This window comes from Microtus oregoni, unplaced genomic scaffold, assembly GCF_018167655.1.
Source record: "Microtus oregoni isolate MIOR12 unplaced genomic scaffold, Mior012 000031F_ref0000149, whole genome shotgun sequence".
Classification (NCBI taxonomy): Eukaryota; Metazoa; Chordata; class Mammalia; order Rodentia; family Cricetidae; genus Microtus; species Microtus oregoni.
In genome coordinates, this window is record NW_024543090.1 from 27658340 (window position 1) to 27675994 (window position 17655).

General features: G+C 39.5%; 1 protein-coding gene across 1 annotated transcript in view; it reads right to left on the reverse strand.

The window, feature by feature from the left end:
• Window positions 1-17655, reverse strand: part of Atp8b4 (ATPase phospholipid transporting 8B4 (putative)) — a 151978-nt gene that overhangs the window by 83799 nt on the left and 50524 nt on the right. The window contains exons 9-10 of the mRNA XM_041679239.1: window positions 14443-14601; window positions 876-964 (exon numbers count right to left, since the gene is read on the reverse strand). Of these exons, the coding sequence (XP_041535173.1) occupies window positions 876-964; window positions 14443-14601 (248 nt within the window). The remainder of the gene's footprint in view (window positions 1-875; window positions 965-14442; window positions 14602-17655) is intronic.

Consider the following 17655-nt stretch of genomic DNA (forward strand, 5'->3'; position numbering starts at 1 on the left):
TTAATTGAATGGAAATACTTTAAACAATTGAAATTATAATGTTTGGCATTAAATGCCCAACTTAAGAAAAAATTTGGCTTTTAAGTCCCGAGAAAATCATCCTATTTACAACCATGGAAATGGAGGACAATACCAGCCTTTGAGAGAGTGACTTTACCCTATAATAGATGATAAGTGATGATGATGATAATAATGATAGATAGATAGATAGATAGATAGATAGATAGATAGATAGATACCATTATCCACACTATGTAGAGAGGATTTGAGCAAAGATAAAATTTTCTTATCTCAAAAGTGAGTTAGCTTTCCAAACACAAATCCTTGAAGACAAAGGCCTTTTATAAAAACTAGGCTATCTCTCACACTAACTTCTACCACTGGCTGAAAATTTATTTTGATCTAGGAAATAAAAGTGAGTAAACTGAGCCTTAAGTATAAAATTGACAAATGCAAGTTTCAAAAAGAGTTCAGACTTCTGAATGAATTCTCAGAAAAGCAAATTAAATATATTAAGATAGCAATGACTTCTGGCATTGCCCAATTCGATCACAGTGACACACCCATGCCACGAGAGCACTCATCACCCTCCCAGGGACTCTCCCACAGAACCAGAGAGTGCATCACCCTGCCAGGGACTCTCCCAGAGTACTAGATTTTACTCAACCTGTCAGTGGCTCTCCCAGAGTACTAGAGTACTACTCAACCTGCCAATGAGTCTCCCAGAGTACTAGACTCTACTCAACCTGTCAGTGAATCACCCAGAGTACTTGAGTACTGCTCAACTGGCAAATTACTCACCCAGAGTACTAAAATGTGCCTCAACCTCTTAATCCACAGCACAAGGGTTGCTCATTAACCTGTGAGAAACTTACCCACAGGACTAGGGTATTCATCAATCTGTCAATGCTTGTCCTTTTAAACTTTGTCTTGCCACTGTTCTGCATTAGTTTAGTGTCAGGACCTGTAAAAAAAAAAAAGTAACGATTTTGAAACAAAAACAATCTAATGGCAGGTATCAATACATACCTTTCAATAAAAACTCTGAGTGTTACAAATTCCCCCAATCAAAGGGCACAGACTAGTAGACTGGCTCAAAAAGCAGGAATCTTCTGTTTTCTACCTTTTAGAAAGAAGCCTACCACAAAAGGCATAAACTACTTTAGGGCTAAAAGATGGGAAATATATTCCAGCCAACAGAAATCCATAAAACAACCAGGTGTTACTGTTCCAATGTCTAACAAAATAAACCTCAAATCCAAACTAGTGAGAAAAGATAAAGTAATTTCATATTGATTAAGGAGAAACCCCATAAAGAGGATACTATGATTCTGAACATACATGTCCTGAACACAGAACACCCAATTTCATTAAACAAAAAGCACTAGATATAAAGTCACAGATTAAGTTCAACCAAATAGTAGAGGGTGACCTTAATTCCCTACTCTTACCAACTTACAGGCCATCCTGACAAAATATAAATAAGGCTGGAGAGATGGCTCAGTCATTAAAGGCTAGGCTCACAACCAAAAATAAACAGAGGAATGTCTGAGTTAAATGGCATCGTAGATCAAATGGACTTAACAGACATCTGCAGAATATTCCATCTCAACAGTGCAGAATACATGTTTTCTCAGCAACCCATGGACTAATCTCTAAAATAATCATCAGGACCCAAAGCTAATCTTAACAAGTAGAGGAAATTGAAATGATTCCTTAAACATAGAATAAAACAACAGCAACAATTAAATACAGAATCATAGTTGATAATATGACTCATCCTCAATCTGGTCAATAAAGCCTCTTAATTCAACTTTCTAAGAAGTTTCTGACATTCCTCTTCTCTTGTCCCATAGTCCCTATCTTGGTCTAAATATCATCATCTCCTAACTGCAAAAGTCTCATTACTGGGCTCCATGAATGCCCTGAATGCTGATCATTATTTCCCTGCATCTCAAACCCCAATTGTGCACTCATTTCAGGACCTACTGTCCATTTACAAACACTATACATACTACAGGCAAGATTCCATCCTTCCCATGTATTTATTTAAAATATTTAATATATTCTGCCTCTTAAACACTCTTGGGATAAGGACCAAACTTTTACACATACACCACAAGGTCTGCACAGCCCAGCTGTTCCACCACCTCCAGTCACATCCCCATGAGCATCTCCTGTGTTTTCTGCTCCCCGTCAGAACACTGAAGGTTTCTGACCTCACTCACACCACAACACCTTGACCCATGGCTTGCCTTTAAGGCAGTTAGCTCTTTGCCTTCCTTATACTCTCTACTTTCTTCCACTTTCCTGACCCTCCATTTTTGTTTGTCTATAAATCTCAGCTCAGGAAAGTTTTACCCAAAGTCAAGATCTAATCACATTCTTCCTTTATAATTCTACTACTGTGATGCATGTTCTTCTAATCAGCACTCATCTCTGTTTGACATGATATAATCACCATCATAATTATGTGGGAGTAGCATATTGACAATGTCATATCATTTCTATCCTACAGGACTGACAACCATATGAGTAAAGGGAATACATTTGGCTTTTTCCTACATTTAACCCCTAGTCAATCAATCATTACCTTAGGCAATATAGAGTGTCTAGCATGTACTTGGCATTCAGTAAATAATTAAATTTCCCAAAAATTTAATATTTCTTATATTTTAGGTAATGTGAAAATGTACTTTTATTTTATTTTGATAATTTCCTGTAAGCATATTGTATTTACATCATTTCTACTTCTCCTCCCCCACAACTCTTCCTAAGTCTCTTGCTTTCTCTCACATTCACTGCCTCTTCATCTTTAATTACATATATATATATATATATATATATATATATATATATGTAGCGGCGTAAACGAATGCAGACAGAGTGTAAAAATATATATATAGCTTTAATGTAGAAATAGACTTACAGAACCACCGTTCCCGCGGAGACCAGGAAAGCAGAAGCGAGAGCTCGGAGCTTGCTCGCCAAATTTATAGGCAGACATTAGCCCAAGGCGAACACGCCCCTTAAGGGGCGGGACTTATCCCTACATCTCCCCTTTTTGTCTAAATAAGACAGAACTAAACCAAATACAACTACATACAATAACAACAAATAATAAATACAACAAACAATATTGAGAACAAAAGCTTTGCTAAACATTCTATCTCAAGAAGTCCAAATAATGTAAAGAGTAACTACAATTATATAATCTTCAACTCAGTCAAAGATCTGAGAAGGGAATAAACACTACTCAACAAACGAGATATATCCAAAATGTGCAACAATTGACAGAGACAACTGACTACCTGGGCAATCACCCAAAGTCTCGTTTGCAACGTTGAGTCAACCAATTTTGGCTAAGGCCTAACATAACTGACATACCATTATTAAAGGCAAGGAACTTTTCAAAACTATCTTACCCTGTCTTGGCAGGATATGACAGTCCTGTTTTATCCATTGATGCATGCTCTGTGTCTGTGTCAGTGGTTGAGGTATGGGCATTTCTTTGCCCAAAGGCCAGTTCTGCCAAATAGAAAGGCTCCAGGTGGAGTGTTTTTGGTGCTCAAAATTTTCTCGGGAATAGAGCGGTGTTGCCAGGAGCAATTGTGTCTCACTATCACGAAACTCTGAGTTAGATTAAAGGCCATTTTCTACAGCTCTTTGAAGAGGTTGAAGATTATCTATCTATACTGAGTATAATCTCTATATATCTAAAGAACCTGATTAGTCTAATTATAAATGACAAACTTAGATGACAATTAGTCTATATAATTCTCAATATCTATCTAACTTAAAGAATAAGACAATAAACGACTGTGAAACAAATGAGGACAATGACCTCCAAATATAAACAATGTACAAATATACATTGCAGTAGGTAAATATATATCAATACACAAATATTATATAAGTATCTTAATCAGAGGTAGAAATGTACACTGCAATATGGTAAATATATACAATATATATATCAATACAATATATGTCAATACATAAAAATGTTTTAAACAGAGGTAGAAACATGCATGCGTACAATAGTCAATATAATTTAACTTTGTATCAATATACAAGAATCTATACCAATATATTTGTCTATTATCCCATCATCCCTCTTTTTTTTTTTCAAAATGATCCCTGAGCTTATAAAATTCCTCTCCCAACCCTCAATCATATACTAATTATAATCAACCCCTAAATGATGTCCCTAAACCCAAGGGCAAACTTTACTGGGAGAGGGGACGTCGTTCTCTAGAATTACTTCCAGCTGTCATAGGGGCGACGTTCTTTCTGGGGGATCCTGTGAAAGTAAAATGATGGTTAAATTTCAAGATAATGTCTTTTAAAATTGCAAATAGTCTCTGAGTATTTTCGTGCAGGTCTGGCCAAAATGTTGTATAAGATGTGCACCATTTCAGCTAACCAAGTTGGAACTGTCTTGTGCAGCTGGTACCCAAAGCAGGTCTTGTAGTAGCGCTATCAGTATCATGACGTCATATCAACCAGGTGGAGTTGTTGTTATGGGGCCCCATCTTCTTCCTGGAAACTTCAAATGTCACTTCAGGAAAAACTCATTGTTCATTATGAAAAACTTAAACATTAATCATATAGACATATATAGACATATATATATATATTCAATGAAAGACATGATAGATATATTCAATGAAAAGTATGATAGATATGAAGAAAAGCAAAGATGTTTTCTAAACTCATATTTCTTTCTGTCCCATATCATGGCTCTTGACATGAGACAGAAACTCCAGAAACTCTGGGTTTTTCTCTTACTAACAGGCTTGGAATTGGAGAGGGACTGAGCCAGAGTCCAACTTCAAAACCAGCTTTATAAATTTAGAAATATGGTTTAATATTACTTACACAACCCATTCAGTTGTCTTGATATTTCCTATTGGGCAGGTATTTTTCCATCTGTCAGTATCCAAACATCCAGGGTCCCTTGAATTTCTCAAAGATGAGTGTTTTCCTGTGGAGATAAGAACAGAACCCTGCCCCCATTCTATATGTTTTTCTTACCACCTGTATGAATATCATCGTTGTGGATGAGTTGTCATTTCTCCTTTCCAAGAGGTTTCTCCTCTTCAAATCGAAACTTTATTAATTTTGATGGCATCCACAATTTTTCTTCTCCTGTGGAAACAAGAGCAAAACCCCTTCCCCAACGTAGCACATCTCCTGGCTTCCACTGAGAGGTCAGCACATCTTTGAAATAAATCGGTTGATTTAGTTCAGCAGACTTTTCCATTATCCAATGTCTTTCTGCTGCTGTCGTTCCTTTCTCATTAGCGTTAAGAAAATTCAAGGTTAATAAAGCATTATGTAATCTATTTCTGGGGGTATTTTCAGTCCCTTTCTGTTTGTTCAGCATATCCTTTATAGTACGATTTGATCTTTCTATAACTGCCTGACCTGTAGGATTATTTGGTATACCTGTAATGTGTTTTATATTATAATAATCAAAAAAGCGTTTCATTTTCTTAGATACATATGCTGGACCATTATCTGTCTTTATTTGCGCAGGTATACCCATGATGGCCATAACTTCCAATAAATGTGTGATTACTGAATCAGCCTTTTCTGAGCTCAGGGCAGTAGCCCATTGAAAACCTGAATACGTGTCTATGGTGTGGTGTACATATTTTAATTTGCCAAATTCTGCAAAGTGGAACATATCCATCTGCCAGATTTCATTCCTTTGGGTGCCCTTTGGATTAGCCCCTGCAGGCAGTGGCGTTTGGTTATAGAAAGAGCAAGTAGGGCATTTCTTTACAATCTCCTTAGCTTGTTGCCATGTAATTGAAAACTCTTTCTTCAAACCTTTGCTATTAACATGATGTTTTTTATGAAATTCAGAGGCTTGTAGCACACTACCAATCAATAATTGATCAATTTCTGCATTACCTTGTGCTAGAGGACCTGGCAGACCCGTATGGGATCGGATGTGTGTTATGTACATAGGGCAAAGCCTGTTCCTGATCAAATCTTGAACCTGGAGGAACAATGAGGTTAGTTCAGTATCATCAGGTATAAATTCAGCAGTTTCAATATGTAAAATAACTCTTTCTGCGTATTGTGAATCTGTAACTATATTAATAGGTTCTTTAAAATCCCTTAGCACCATAAGAATGGCATATAATTCCGCCTTCTGGACAGAAGTATACGGACTTTGTTCCACCTTATCCAAGTCTTCTGATTTGTAACCTGCCTTCCCTGATTTATTGGCATCAGTATAGAATGTACGGGCTCCAGTTATTGGAGCATCACGGACGATTCGAGGAAGAATCCAAGAAGTTCTCTTTATGAAGTTAAGCCGCTTGCTTTTTGGATAGTTGTTATTAATGTCTCCCAAAAAATTAGCACAAGCTCTTTGCCATGGTTCATTATCTTCCCATAATTTCTTTAGTTCATCAGCAGTGAAAGGCACTATAATTTCTGCTGGGTCTATGCCTGCTAGTTGACGAAGTCTCAGCTTGCCTTTTATAATTAACTCAGAGACTTTTTCCACATAAGTTTTCAGTTTCTTACTTGGTTTATGTGGTAAAAAGATCCATTCCAAAATAATATCATCTCTCTGCATTAAAATTCCTGTAGGAGAAATTTTGGATGGTAGTATGACGAGAATACAATCGAGCTCTGGATTCACCCTGTCCACATGTGCCTGTTGTAATTTTTCCTCAATCATTGTCAGTTCCTTTTCTGCTTCAGCTGTTAATTCTCTGGGACTGTTTAAATCTTTATCACCATCCAAGGTTTTGTTCAAATGAATTATTAGATCAGGTGTTATTCCAATAGCTGGTCGTAGACTGGAAATATCTCCTAACAGTCTTTGAAAGTCATTAAGAGTCCGTAGGCGATCTCTCCTAATTTGTGCTTTTTGTGTCTTAATTTTTTGCAAACCTATTTTATAACCCAAATAATTAACAGAATCTCCCTTCTGAATCTTTTCAGGAGCGATTTGCAATCCCCATTTAGGTAAAAGTATCTTTATTTCTTCAAACAGTCTGTTCAAGGTATCCATGTTTGAATCGGATAACAAGATGTCGTCCATGTAATGGTATACTATAGATTTGGGAAATTTCTTGCGTATTATTTGCAATGGTTGGTTCACAAAATATTGGCACAGGGAGGGGCTATTTAACATACCCTGGGGGAGGACGGTCCAGTGGTACCTCCTCGAAGGTTGAGAATTGTTATAAGTAGGCACTGTGAAGGCAAATTTTTCTCTATCTTCTTTTTGCAAAGGTATAGTGAAAAAACAATCCTTTAAATCAATAACTATGAGAGGCCATCCTTTTGTTAATAAAGAGGGCAAAGGAATTCCAGATTGCAGAGGACCCATAGGTTGAATAACCTTGTTGATGGCCCTGAGATCTGTCACCATTCTCCATTTACCTGATTTTTTCTTAACCACAAATACAGGAGAATTCCAAGGGCTGGTAGATTCTTCTATATGTCCAGCATCTAATTGTTCTTGTACCAGCTGTTCTAAAGCCTGTAACTTTTCCTCAGCTAAAGGCCATTGCTTTGTCCATATTGGTTTCTCAGTCAACCATTTTAGAGGCAAGGCTGTTGGTATCTCTGAAGGGACATCAATTGCTTGTTCTTGTACAGCCCGAATGGCCAGTTTTCTCCGTTTGTAATATCTTTTAATATTATTCTCAGAAATATAGGCTCTAGATTTAGCAGGAATGTTATTTTCGGTATTCCATTGTTGTAATAGGTCACAACCCCATAAATTCATTGCGATATTGGCTACATATGGCTTTAATTTTCCTATTTGTCCCTCTGGCCCTATACATTCAACCCATCTCGTGCTCTGCCTTACTCGAGATAGGGTTCAAAGACAGCCTGGTCTACAGAGTTACTTCAGGTCAAAGATACAGAGAACCTGTCTCAAAAAGCAAAAAGTTAAAAGTAAAAATAAACGAAATAGAGGTTAAAACAAAGCTGCACAAAGATGGAAAATACACAGAGAATCTTGATACTGTATGCTATTATGCTCTCTTTGAATTGTTTGAATGCTGAGGAAGGAGCAACAGCTGCTAAAAGATATTTATTTATAAATGCTGCTGAACTAATCCAACATAGATATTTTGAAAATGCCTTGAATTTGAAATTTGGATCTAAGGACATGATGCTTTGGAAAGGAGTTTCTTATTTTGTTTTCACAGAGGATGAGACCCTGTTCATTTCTTCTATTCCGATTTGGTATGGTGGACCACGCCCTCCTGAAGGGTTGGTGTGAACGCCTTCAACAAATTGCTTCACTCAACTGCCAACTGAGATGAAACTAGCACACAGGTTATACCATGAAAGACCTAATTAACGACGCCCCATTCAGCAGGAAGCAGTTTGGAGAGAAATAACTGTGCCCATATTCCCAAAAAATGTTTATAAATGTTCTTTTACATTAAAAGGGGGATATGATATAGATATGAATAATTTGCATTAGTATAGATTTTGCTTTATTGATAGAGATTTAAGGTCAATTTTGTTATATATATATATATATATAAGTGTTTCTGATTTTGATTAAGGTATTGTGATTGTGTAGTTCATTTAAAAATGTAATGTATAATTAGGAAATATAGGTTGTTGATGGATAATCATAAATAATAGTCAAGTTTGTAGTCATGTTAGTTAATATTTTCTAGATGTGCGTAGATATATTTTAGATAGGCATTCTTCATATTTTTTAAAGATTATAGAATATGGCATTTTAAATGTTTTAATAACTAAGGACTTTTCATGACAATGAGACACTGCTCCTGGCAGCACCAATGTACTTCAAGAGGAAGATGGGCATCGAAGAGGATCCTTATGGAGTTTGATAGCCATTTGAGCAAGAAACTGCTCTTGCCTGGACTATTGCATAAACTGGACACAGAGAACCCGCAGAGAGGGGACTACTGAACTTGCCTAAGGTGAGATGATCTTTCGGGGTTCCTGATTCATGAAAGAGTCTGCGAGATATTCTGCAGGACACAACAGATAGTGACTGAACTGACTTTGAATTTTCCTGCTTTATGGAAATGTCTGCTGGATACCATGGGCCTGAAGGCTGAAGATGGATGCCCCAACGGTACAAAAGAACTTTGGGTGACTGTCCAGGCAGCGAGATGTCTTTGTCATTTCTAGAGTTTGAAGTTTCTTAGTTCTTGTTTACTTAGGTAATATTATATCTTTCTGGAGTCTTTGATGGAGTTAAGAATAGTTAGTTATAGTTATAGTTTTCCTTAGTTATGATAAAGATTATTGTAACTTTTACTTGATAACTGTTTTGTTATATGTAATTTTGCTATGTTAAAGCCTTTTTTTTGTTTAAACCGAAAAAGGGGAAATGATGGAGGAAGGTCATTGGCTAATAAAGGCACTGCCCTGGCCCATTTTATTGGTTAGAGGATAGGTGGGAGGAGTAAACAGAACAAAATGCTGGGAGGAAGAGGAAGTGAGCTCAGAGTCTCGACAGCTCTGCTCTCCGGAGCAGACGCCTCAGCAGAGACGCCATGCCCCGCTCCCTGCATGAAGCTCCGACCCAGGATGGACTAGGCTAGAATCTTCCCGGTAAGACCGGTTCTCACAGATTATTAGAGATGGGTTGATCGGGATGTGAGAATTAGCCTGTAAGTGCTAGAGCTAAAGGGCCAAGCAGTGCTTAAAAGAATACAGTGTCTGTGTAATTATTTTGGGGCATAAGCTAGCCGAGCAGGCGGCCGGGGTGCTGGGAACGCAGCCCCGCCGCCCCTATTACTACATATATATATATATATATATATATATATATATATATATATATATCACATATGTGTTATATATATAATTTGTTGAGTCCACTAGAGTTGCTCCTATGTACATGTGTTTAAGACAGAGCAGTAGGGATTAAATAACCTGTCAGGGGTTCATTCCTGGAGAAGGCAGAGTCCCCTAATGCTTATAAGGTGACAAATAAGTTCTTGCAAGTCAAGAATTTAACTTTCCTGAGACTTCTTATCCTATAAGCCCAGAGACAGAACTTGAATCTTGACATATCTAACTTGAAAGCTCTCGCTCTAAATTAATATTTGTAAACTACATGAGACAATAAATCAATGTATATTTAATTCTGTACCTCATTCAGGATCCTAACAGGAATCACCAAATAAGAATAATTATAGAAAAGTTTATGTAGAAACTCCATAAAGTATGGGTAGGGGCATGTTGACTAATATGGCAAGAGAGCTTAGTAACAATCAAACTGTTTCTCCACCTAAGACAAAGTGATGGTGTATTATTATTGGCCCTAAGGGGAAGGTGTATTATTTATTGAATCCTAAAGGTAGGAGCTCTAAGTTTTCAGCCTTAACAAGAGTAATCTTATGTTAAAAGAACCCAATGAATCTGAACTAACTACATAGGGATGTAGATTTGGTGAATAAATACCTAGAGTTTAATTGTTTTCCTCCTTTTGATTTTTTTCAAGACTCACCAAAACAAAAAACAAAAATTAAGGGAAGCTGTGAATACCCCCACAGAGATGAGCCTGCAAGGCAAGAGGTTGGAAAATGAAGAGATAAGACCCCTACAAGAATATGAGTGGTGGCCAGCACAGCAGGGACTTTATATACACCAGGATGGCACTGGGCCTACAGACTCCTTGAGTGAGTACGGCCCCTTCTCTCAGAAACAAGCTTTGTTCCCCTCCTGAGGACAGCCACCAGCAGGGAAGCATGACCAGATGTCAATGTGTATTAACCTTATGAATAATAAGTTTGTCAAATAAACCATCACTCTGAAGTCCATCTTTGCACCTCCTAAACAGGATGTATAAGTGGGGTTTAAATATAAAAAGAAGAGTTGATAGTTCATTTTAGATTCTATTTTCACAAGATCTAAGTACTGCCTGAGACTTGTTTCCTAAGTCAAGACTTAGGGACTTGGGGTACCTATCTGTTCAACTCTGATGTGGACAAGAACAATCCTGACTTTCTCTGCTTGCTAGTATTCTGACTAAGGTCTCTCTTAACTAAAGTCAATGCAAACATTGTCTGCTTTACAAACATCTACCTGACAAACGCCATCTAAAAGTGAACATCTGGGAGTCATCACAAAAGAACAGAGAGCTCCTTTTCTCCTCCACCAAAATACAGAGAATAGTTCCATTTTCCCAGCTCTGCCCATAGAGATGTTAGTGTGTTCTGAATTGTTGGTAAAAGAATTGAGAAGCAGGCATGGAAAAGATATCAACAAGTATCATCTTCCATACACATCATGCATTGTACCTCAGCAAGGTATTCTAGTGTGCTAATATTATCCTGTGATCCACACAGGGAGGAGCCCAGGAAGTCTTAGAGAAAGGATTCGCTGCCTGATCTGACTGATCCCTAGTCTGTGGACTTCTGTTCAACTCAACTCCTTCCATTCATATAAGAGGGTTTTCCTACAGAGACATTTTTATGAAAACCTTGGCCCCTCAACAGCTCTCAAGACTGACTCTTAACAGTTGTCCTAGGACAAGCAATATGACTCAGTTGAACTAGAGCCTTGAACTAGTCATTTTGAACAAGATCATACAGATGTAACAAACTTTTGAATGACAGCCCATCCCTAGGACGAGGCATCTCCACTTCAGTGATAACAGACATCAAATCAAGAGAATGTTTACAGGGAGACCTTCAGATGGGGAGACTGCTCTGAAATCTCCATGCTTTTAAGCTTAAAGTAAAAGAAATATATGGGTAAGCTTGGCCTTTTTTCTCTGCAAGAAAATGGAAATATGACATAAATAACCATAGACTTACTTAACCTCATTAAAAAGAAAAAAATCTGATGAAACTACAATTCAGCCTCAGACAAAAGCTTGATTCTACCTCATTTCTAGAGATTTGCTGGGTCTTTACACATGGCATTGCCCTGGGAGCAAAAGCAGCACCCACGCACACAGCTAAGGGTATTTAGAAGCATTTTTTTTTTCTAGTTCTGGGATGCATTGAGTCTTTAATAAGCATTTGTTGTTGCTAAGGAAACTCAGTTAAGAAAAATAATCCAATTTCAATTACACATACAATCAGCAGAAACAGAACACATCTTAATTTGGTGTCACAATAAGTAGGATTTTTTTTTTAATCAAGGACTAGAAAATGAAGCTACTAGTCCAATTTGGGTGGCTTTGTCGACTTGTGCTATTGTTCCTCAGGAGGAGAATGTTACCTCAGACTCACAGACACAAAGAAATCAAAAACAGTGGATAAACAAAAGACCCCCATTCTACCACAAGGACATTTGTTCAGCTATGTTCACGGAGGCTTTATTTATAACAGCCAAAAACTGGAAACAGCCTAGTGTCCCTCAACTGAAGAGGATGTGACATTTACACAAGGGCGCATTACTCAGCTATTTTAAAAAATGACATCATGAAACTTGCTGGCAAAGCTGTAGCTAGAAGAAAATCAGCCTGAGTGAGACGACCCAAACCCAGAAAGAGAAATATGATATGTACTCGCTTGTAAGTGGATATTTTGCTGTTAAATAAAGGATAATCATGCTAAAACCCGCAGATCCAGAGAGGCTAAGTAACAAGGGTTCTGGTGGGACACATGGATCTCCTTAGAATGTGGAAATAGAATAGATTTTGTGGATGGAATGGGGGTGGTTGGGGATGGGAAAAGGAGGAATCCGATCGGGGGGAGGGTATGGGAGAAGAGAGTATGGGGAATAGGTGGGCACTTAAGGGTGATGTGGAAACCTAGAGCAGTGAAAACTTCCTGGAACCTCTGAGGGTGACCCTAATGAGGACCCTTAGTAATAGAGAATACAGAGCCTGAACCAGCCATCTTCTGTAACCTGGCTAGGCTCCCAGTGGTGGAAGTGAGACATCAATCCAGGCCCAAAACCTATGACCCACAACCTACCTGTCTTTCCTGCAAAATGTGATGGGGTAATGGTGGCTCAGAGCTTGTGGGAGGGTCTAACTTGAGGACCATGTTTAGTGAGGGAGCCCATGCTGAACACTGCCTTATGGCCCAGAACCAGAAGTTAGATGGTCCAGAGACCTAGGGCAGAACTAAACACAGCTGGTGGGGAGAAAAATCAATGAAACGATCCCTAATGATATTCTGCTATACTCATAGGTTGGTGCCTAGCCCAGGTGTCACCAGAGAGGCTTCCTCTGGCAGCTGATAGGAGCAGATGCAGAAACCCACAGACAAACTTTAGGTTGAAATCAGAGAACCCTACAGAAGAGAGAAAGGAAGGATTGTAGGAGCCAGAAGGAACAAGGGCACTGGGAGAACACAGTCCACAGAGTTAGGCTCATGGGGGCTCAGAGGAGTGAAGCATCAATTGCAGAGCCTGCACGGGTCTGCATTGTTTCCTCTACACACACGCTGTGTTTGTTTAGCTTGCGGTGCTTATGGGACTTCTGACCGTGGGATCGGGGTTGTCTCTAACTCTTTAACCTGCTCTTAGGGACGTTTTACTCCTACTGGGTTGCCTGGTCTACCCTTGATATGAGGGTTTGTGCTTAGTCTTATTGCATCTTAGGCCATGTGATGTTCCTAGAAGGCCTGCTCTTTTCTGAAGGGAAATGGAGGATCAGTGGATTTGGAGGAGGGGGAGCTGCAAGGAGTAGGAGGGGAGACTAAGGTACAGATTTATTGCATGAGAGGAACAAACATAAAGAAAGAAGACAATGGCACCTTTTACCATCCATCCATCCATCCATCCTAGTCCCATCAAGCACAGCCTTCAGACCCATCTGCCCTGGTGACAAACAGATATGATTGCTCTCCTAGAAGGCTTTCTCAAAAGAGCCTCCTGACCTTTTCCAGTGACAACCAATGTGAGCAGCAGAGTGAAGGAGGTGCCTTCTTTCAAATCACTCTGGTTTTAAGGGCAAGTTATTGCATAGACTAACAGACACATATGATAAGGCTAAAGAGAAAGAAACTGAGCAGTAGGTGTGTAGATACCGCCACATACTGAAGGCTTCAGCATCCTTAAGAATGAATTCAAGGTATCAGTGGTTCCCACATGCTGGGACCACATGAACTATACTCAGAGCAGTGCTATCTCTTCTAGGATACCACATTCTGGGGTGAACTCAGAGTCAGCACTTGGCACTCAATAAGAACTCTGTGAGAACCCAGACAACAATGAGGACCCTAAGAGAGACATGCATGGATCTAATCTACATGGAAAGTAGAAAAAGACAAGATCTCCTGAGTAAATTGGGAGCATGGGGACTTTGGGGGAGGATTGAAGGGGAGAGGAGAGGCAGGGATGGGAGCAGAGAAAAATGAAGAGCTCAATAAAACCAATAAAAAAGAAATTAAAAAAAAATAAGAAGATCTCTGTGAACATCCACATCCATCGAGAACTATGCACTCCACTGAAATGACTCCAGGAAGGGACGGCGCAGAGATGGCCCTGGTTTACTCACTGTACCTGCAAAAAGAACCATTCCAAAGCACCAGCTGGTGTTCCTCAGGACGCAGCCTCTCAGGATTATCTTCTGGTTGCTGAGAGTGTGCTTGCTGTCCTTCCACGAGAGGACTCCGGAGAACTTGTCTAACTTGTTGTTAGGTGCCTCACAGACGACAGTCCCTGGAAAGGAAGCAAGCCTCTTTAGACTCCCTGCAAACTCGCTCCGGGAGCCCCTAGCATTAAGTCACCACCCGACTGCCGATATGCAGTGCGCTGTCCTTCCCTTCTTGACAGCATGCTGTTGCACATGCAGGATATGTGCTGGGAGAAAATAAACTGCAACAAGAGAAGATGGAAATCCATTAAGCATTTTAAAGCAGGAGTGTCTACACTGACCAACAAGAACAGAGCCCACGAGAGCCAAGGGATTTTTTTCCCTTAATATGAGCAAGGGGTCAAGACCATGACGGGGACACCCACAGAAACCCTGAGCTAGTGGGAACTCACTGACTCCAAAATGGCAGTGGGGGAACCTGAATACTACCAAACCAGGCCCTCTGAATGTGGGGGACAGTTGTGTGGCTTGGGCAGTCTGTGGGGTCACTGGCAGTGAGACCGAGTGCATGAGCTGACTTTTTGTAGCCCATTCTCTGTGGAGGGATACCTTGCTAAGCCTAGATACAGGGTCAAGGGACTATATCATGCCTCAAAGTGATGCAACAGACTTTGTTGACTCCCAGTGGGAAGCCTTACCTTCTCTGAGAAGTGGATGGGGGGGGGGTGGTAAGGTGGGGGAGAAGCTGGAGGGAGTGGGAGGAGGGGAAGGGGTGGGAACTGGGATTGGTATGTGAAATGGGAAAAAGACTGTTTTAAAAATAAATAAGTAAAATGAAGAAAAAATATTTCAAAGTACCTATTTTTATTCTTAGAGTTTATTAAAATGGCTGTTTACAACTATAAAATGATAAACTCCACATTTCTCTTCTTGCTTACTGTAAACTGCCACATTGAGTTAAGATGCCACTATTTTGGTTTCATGACTAAAGTTAGTCAATTTTCTATATTCATAGTAAGTATTTGGGGTCCTGTATAGCACACCCCAAAGAAACCTGAGCTTTCCTTGCCCTGTGTGCTGAGATTCCTTCCAGGTGCCTATGACTCGTGTCTTGATTTGACTCAAAGGCAGCTCATAGATTGCTCTAATTAGCCAGAAAACGGTCCTAGCTTTTTGGTATTTTGGTTTGTTTTGGTTTATTTTTAGTTCCAATTAAGTAAGGGCCTGCTCCTTCCAAATCAACAAAATCGACTCATTTCATTATTTCAAGCAGAACATGCACACTCAGGGTGAGAGCTTTCTAGATATAGAAAGAGAAAACAGAATTGATTTTTATGGACACTTCACAAGACGTAACTATCAGATTCATGTACATCTACACGACAGACAAATGTGCTTCGTTTGCAGAAGTAATGAGTAGAAAGACATAGGGAAACAGAGTGAACACTGGGGAAAGAAAGGAAGGAAGAAGGAAAAGAGACAAGGGAAGGATAAAAAGGGAGGATGGGGCAGAAACATCTGGGCCCAGGTCAGAGTCAGAAGTAAGACTGGCATCTTACAAGCTTACTGTCTTAGAAGCAACAAGTACGTTTTTAAACCAGAAGCCAAAAAAGCAGTTTGGAAAAATAAAGGCAGAGGGTAAGGAGAGACCAGCTACACCAGGAGTTCTATACAGTGCCATCTTGGTCAGTATGTTATTGCTGTACTGAAAACTCGATACCAAATAAATAAATAAAATGTGGTTTGGCTCTTTGGCTCATAGCTTTGGCGATTTCTGGCCAAAATCGGTTGGTGCAGATATTTTCAGTCTGTGGTGGCAGAGGACAGTAGGAGTGTGTGAAAGCAATTCTCTTCTCCAGTCCCCTTCAAGGACACATCGCTAATGACTTGATCCTCCCTCTTGGCCAGATGTCTTAGAGTGCCACCACCACACCGCAACACTGAGCTGGGCGTCTTCATCTAAGACGTAAGATCGAAAGCATAGTGGAGAGAGGGGTCCCATCCTCTGTCTAGGCCACCTTCTGATGCTGAAGAGATTTCTTGCAAGGGCTTTGTCCCTTCCTGGAATGCTGGTTTCCTTTTCAAACAATAGATGCAGTTGCAGCTGGGAATCAAGTAGCCTGACGACTTGACCAGTCAGGCTGCTCATATTTCAAAATCAGAATGAAACCTTTCTCTAACCTCTCCTTACCACTTCCTAATTAGTAAAAAAGGAAAAAAAAAAAAACAAACCTCTATTTGGTCATTCTGTGGGCCTTCCCAGAGAGCCAGTGCTAAATGGCAGCCTGGAAGCCTGGGTTTCACTGAGACAACAACCTTGTGCAGGTTGGTCCTTAGACCAAGTATCTAAATTGTATTTAGCTCTCATGATAGCTTATTTGTTTATTAACATGTAATTAAAACAAGTTTCAACTGGCTCGGGTTCTTTAGAAAACTACATTGTGGACCCAGAGCTTTTTAAAAACTGTCAGAGTTTTGTGATCATCTTTTCCATGAATAATAATTTTCATTTCTGAGTTTCACATAACCTTGAATTGAGTGGGTCTCACCAGCAAAATCTGCACAAATAACGGACTAATAGAACCCTCAAAATTCATTCCGATTTCTTCACCTAAGACTCAATTTCCCAAACTTCAAATATGGCCACTCTTCAAAAAAATGTGATTTGGGCAAAAACAGCATGATACATAGTTCCTTGTCAATAACAACAAAAAAAGCAGTTGCCATAATTCTCCTCTCTGAGGCAGATGCAGGTTAAGAATCTCCCTGGGAAGCCACCATCTTATGGTGCTACTCAGATTATTAGAAATGGGTTAATCAAGATGTAAGAATTAGCCAATAGGAGGCTAGAACTAATGGGCCAGGCAGTGTTCAAAAGAATACAGTTTCTGTGTAATTATTTCGGATAAAGCTAGCCAGGTGGCAGGACGCAGCCCCACCGCTCTTACAATTCTCTTCAAATAAACAGATTCACCTACTGAAAGCTGCCCTGTATGTATGTATGTGTGTGTGTATGCATGTGTGCATGTATACTATATGTGTGTATGTGTGTATGCATGTATATGCATGTGCACATGTATGTGTGTATGCATTATATGTGTGTGCACGCACACATATATATGTATGTGTATATGCATGCATGCATGTATGTATGTGTGTACATATGCATGTATAAGCAA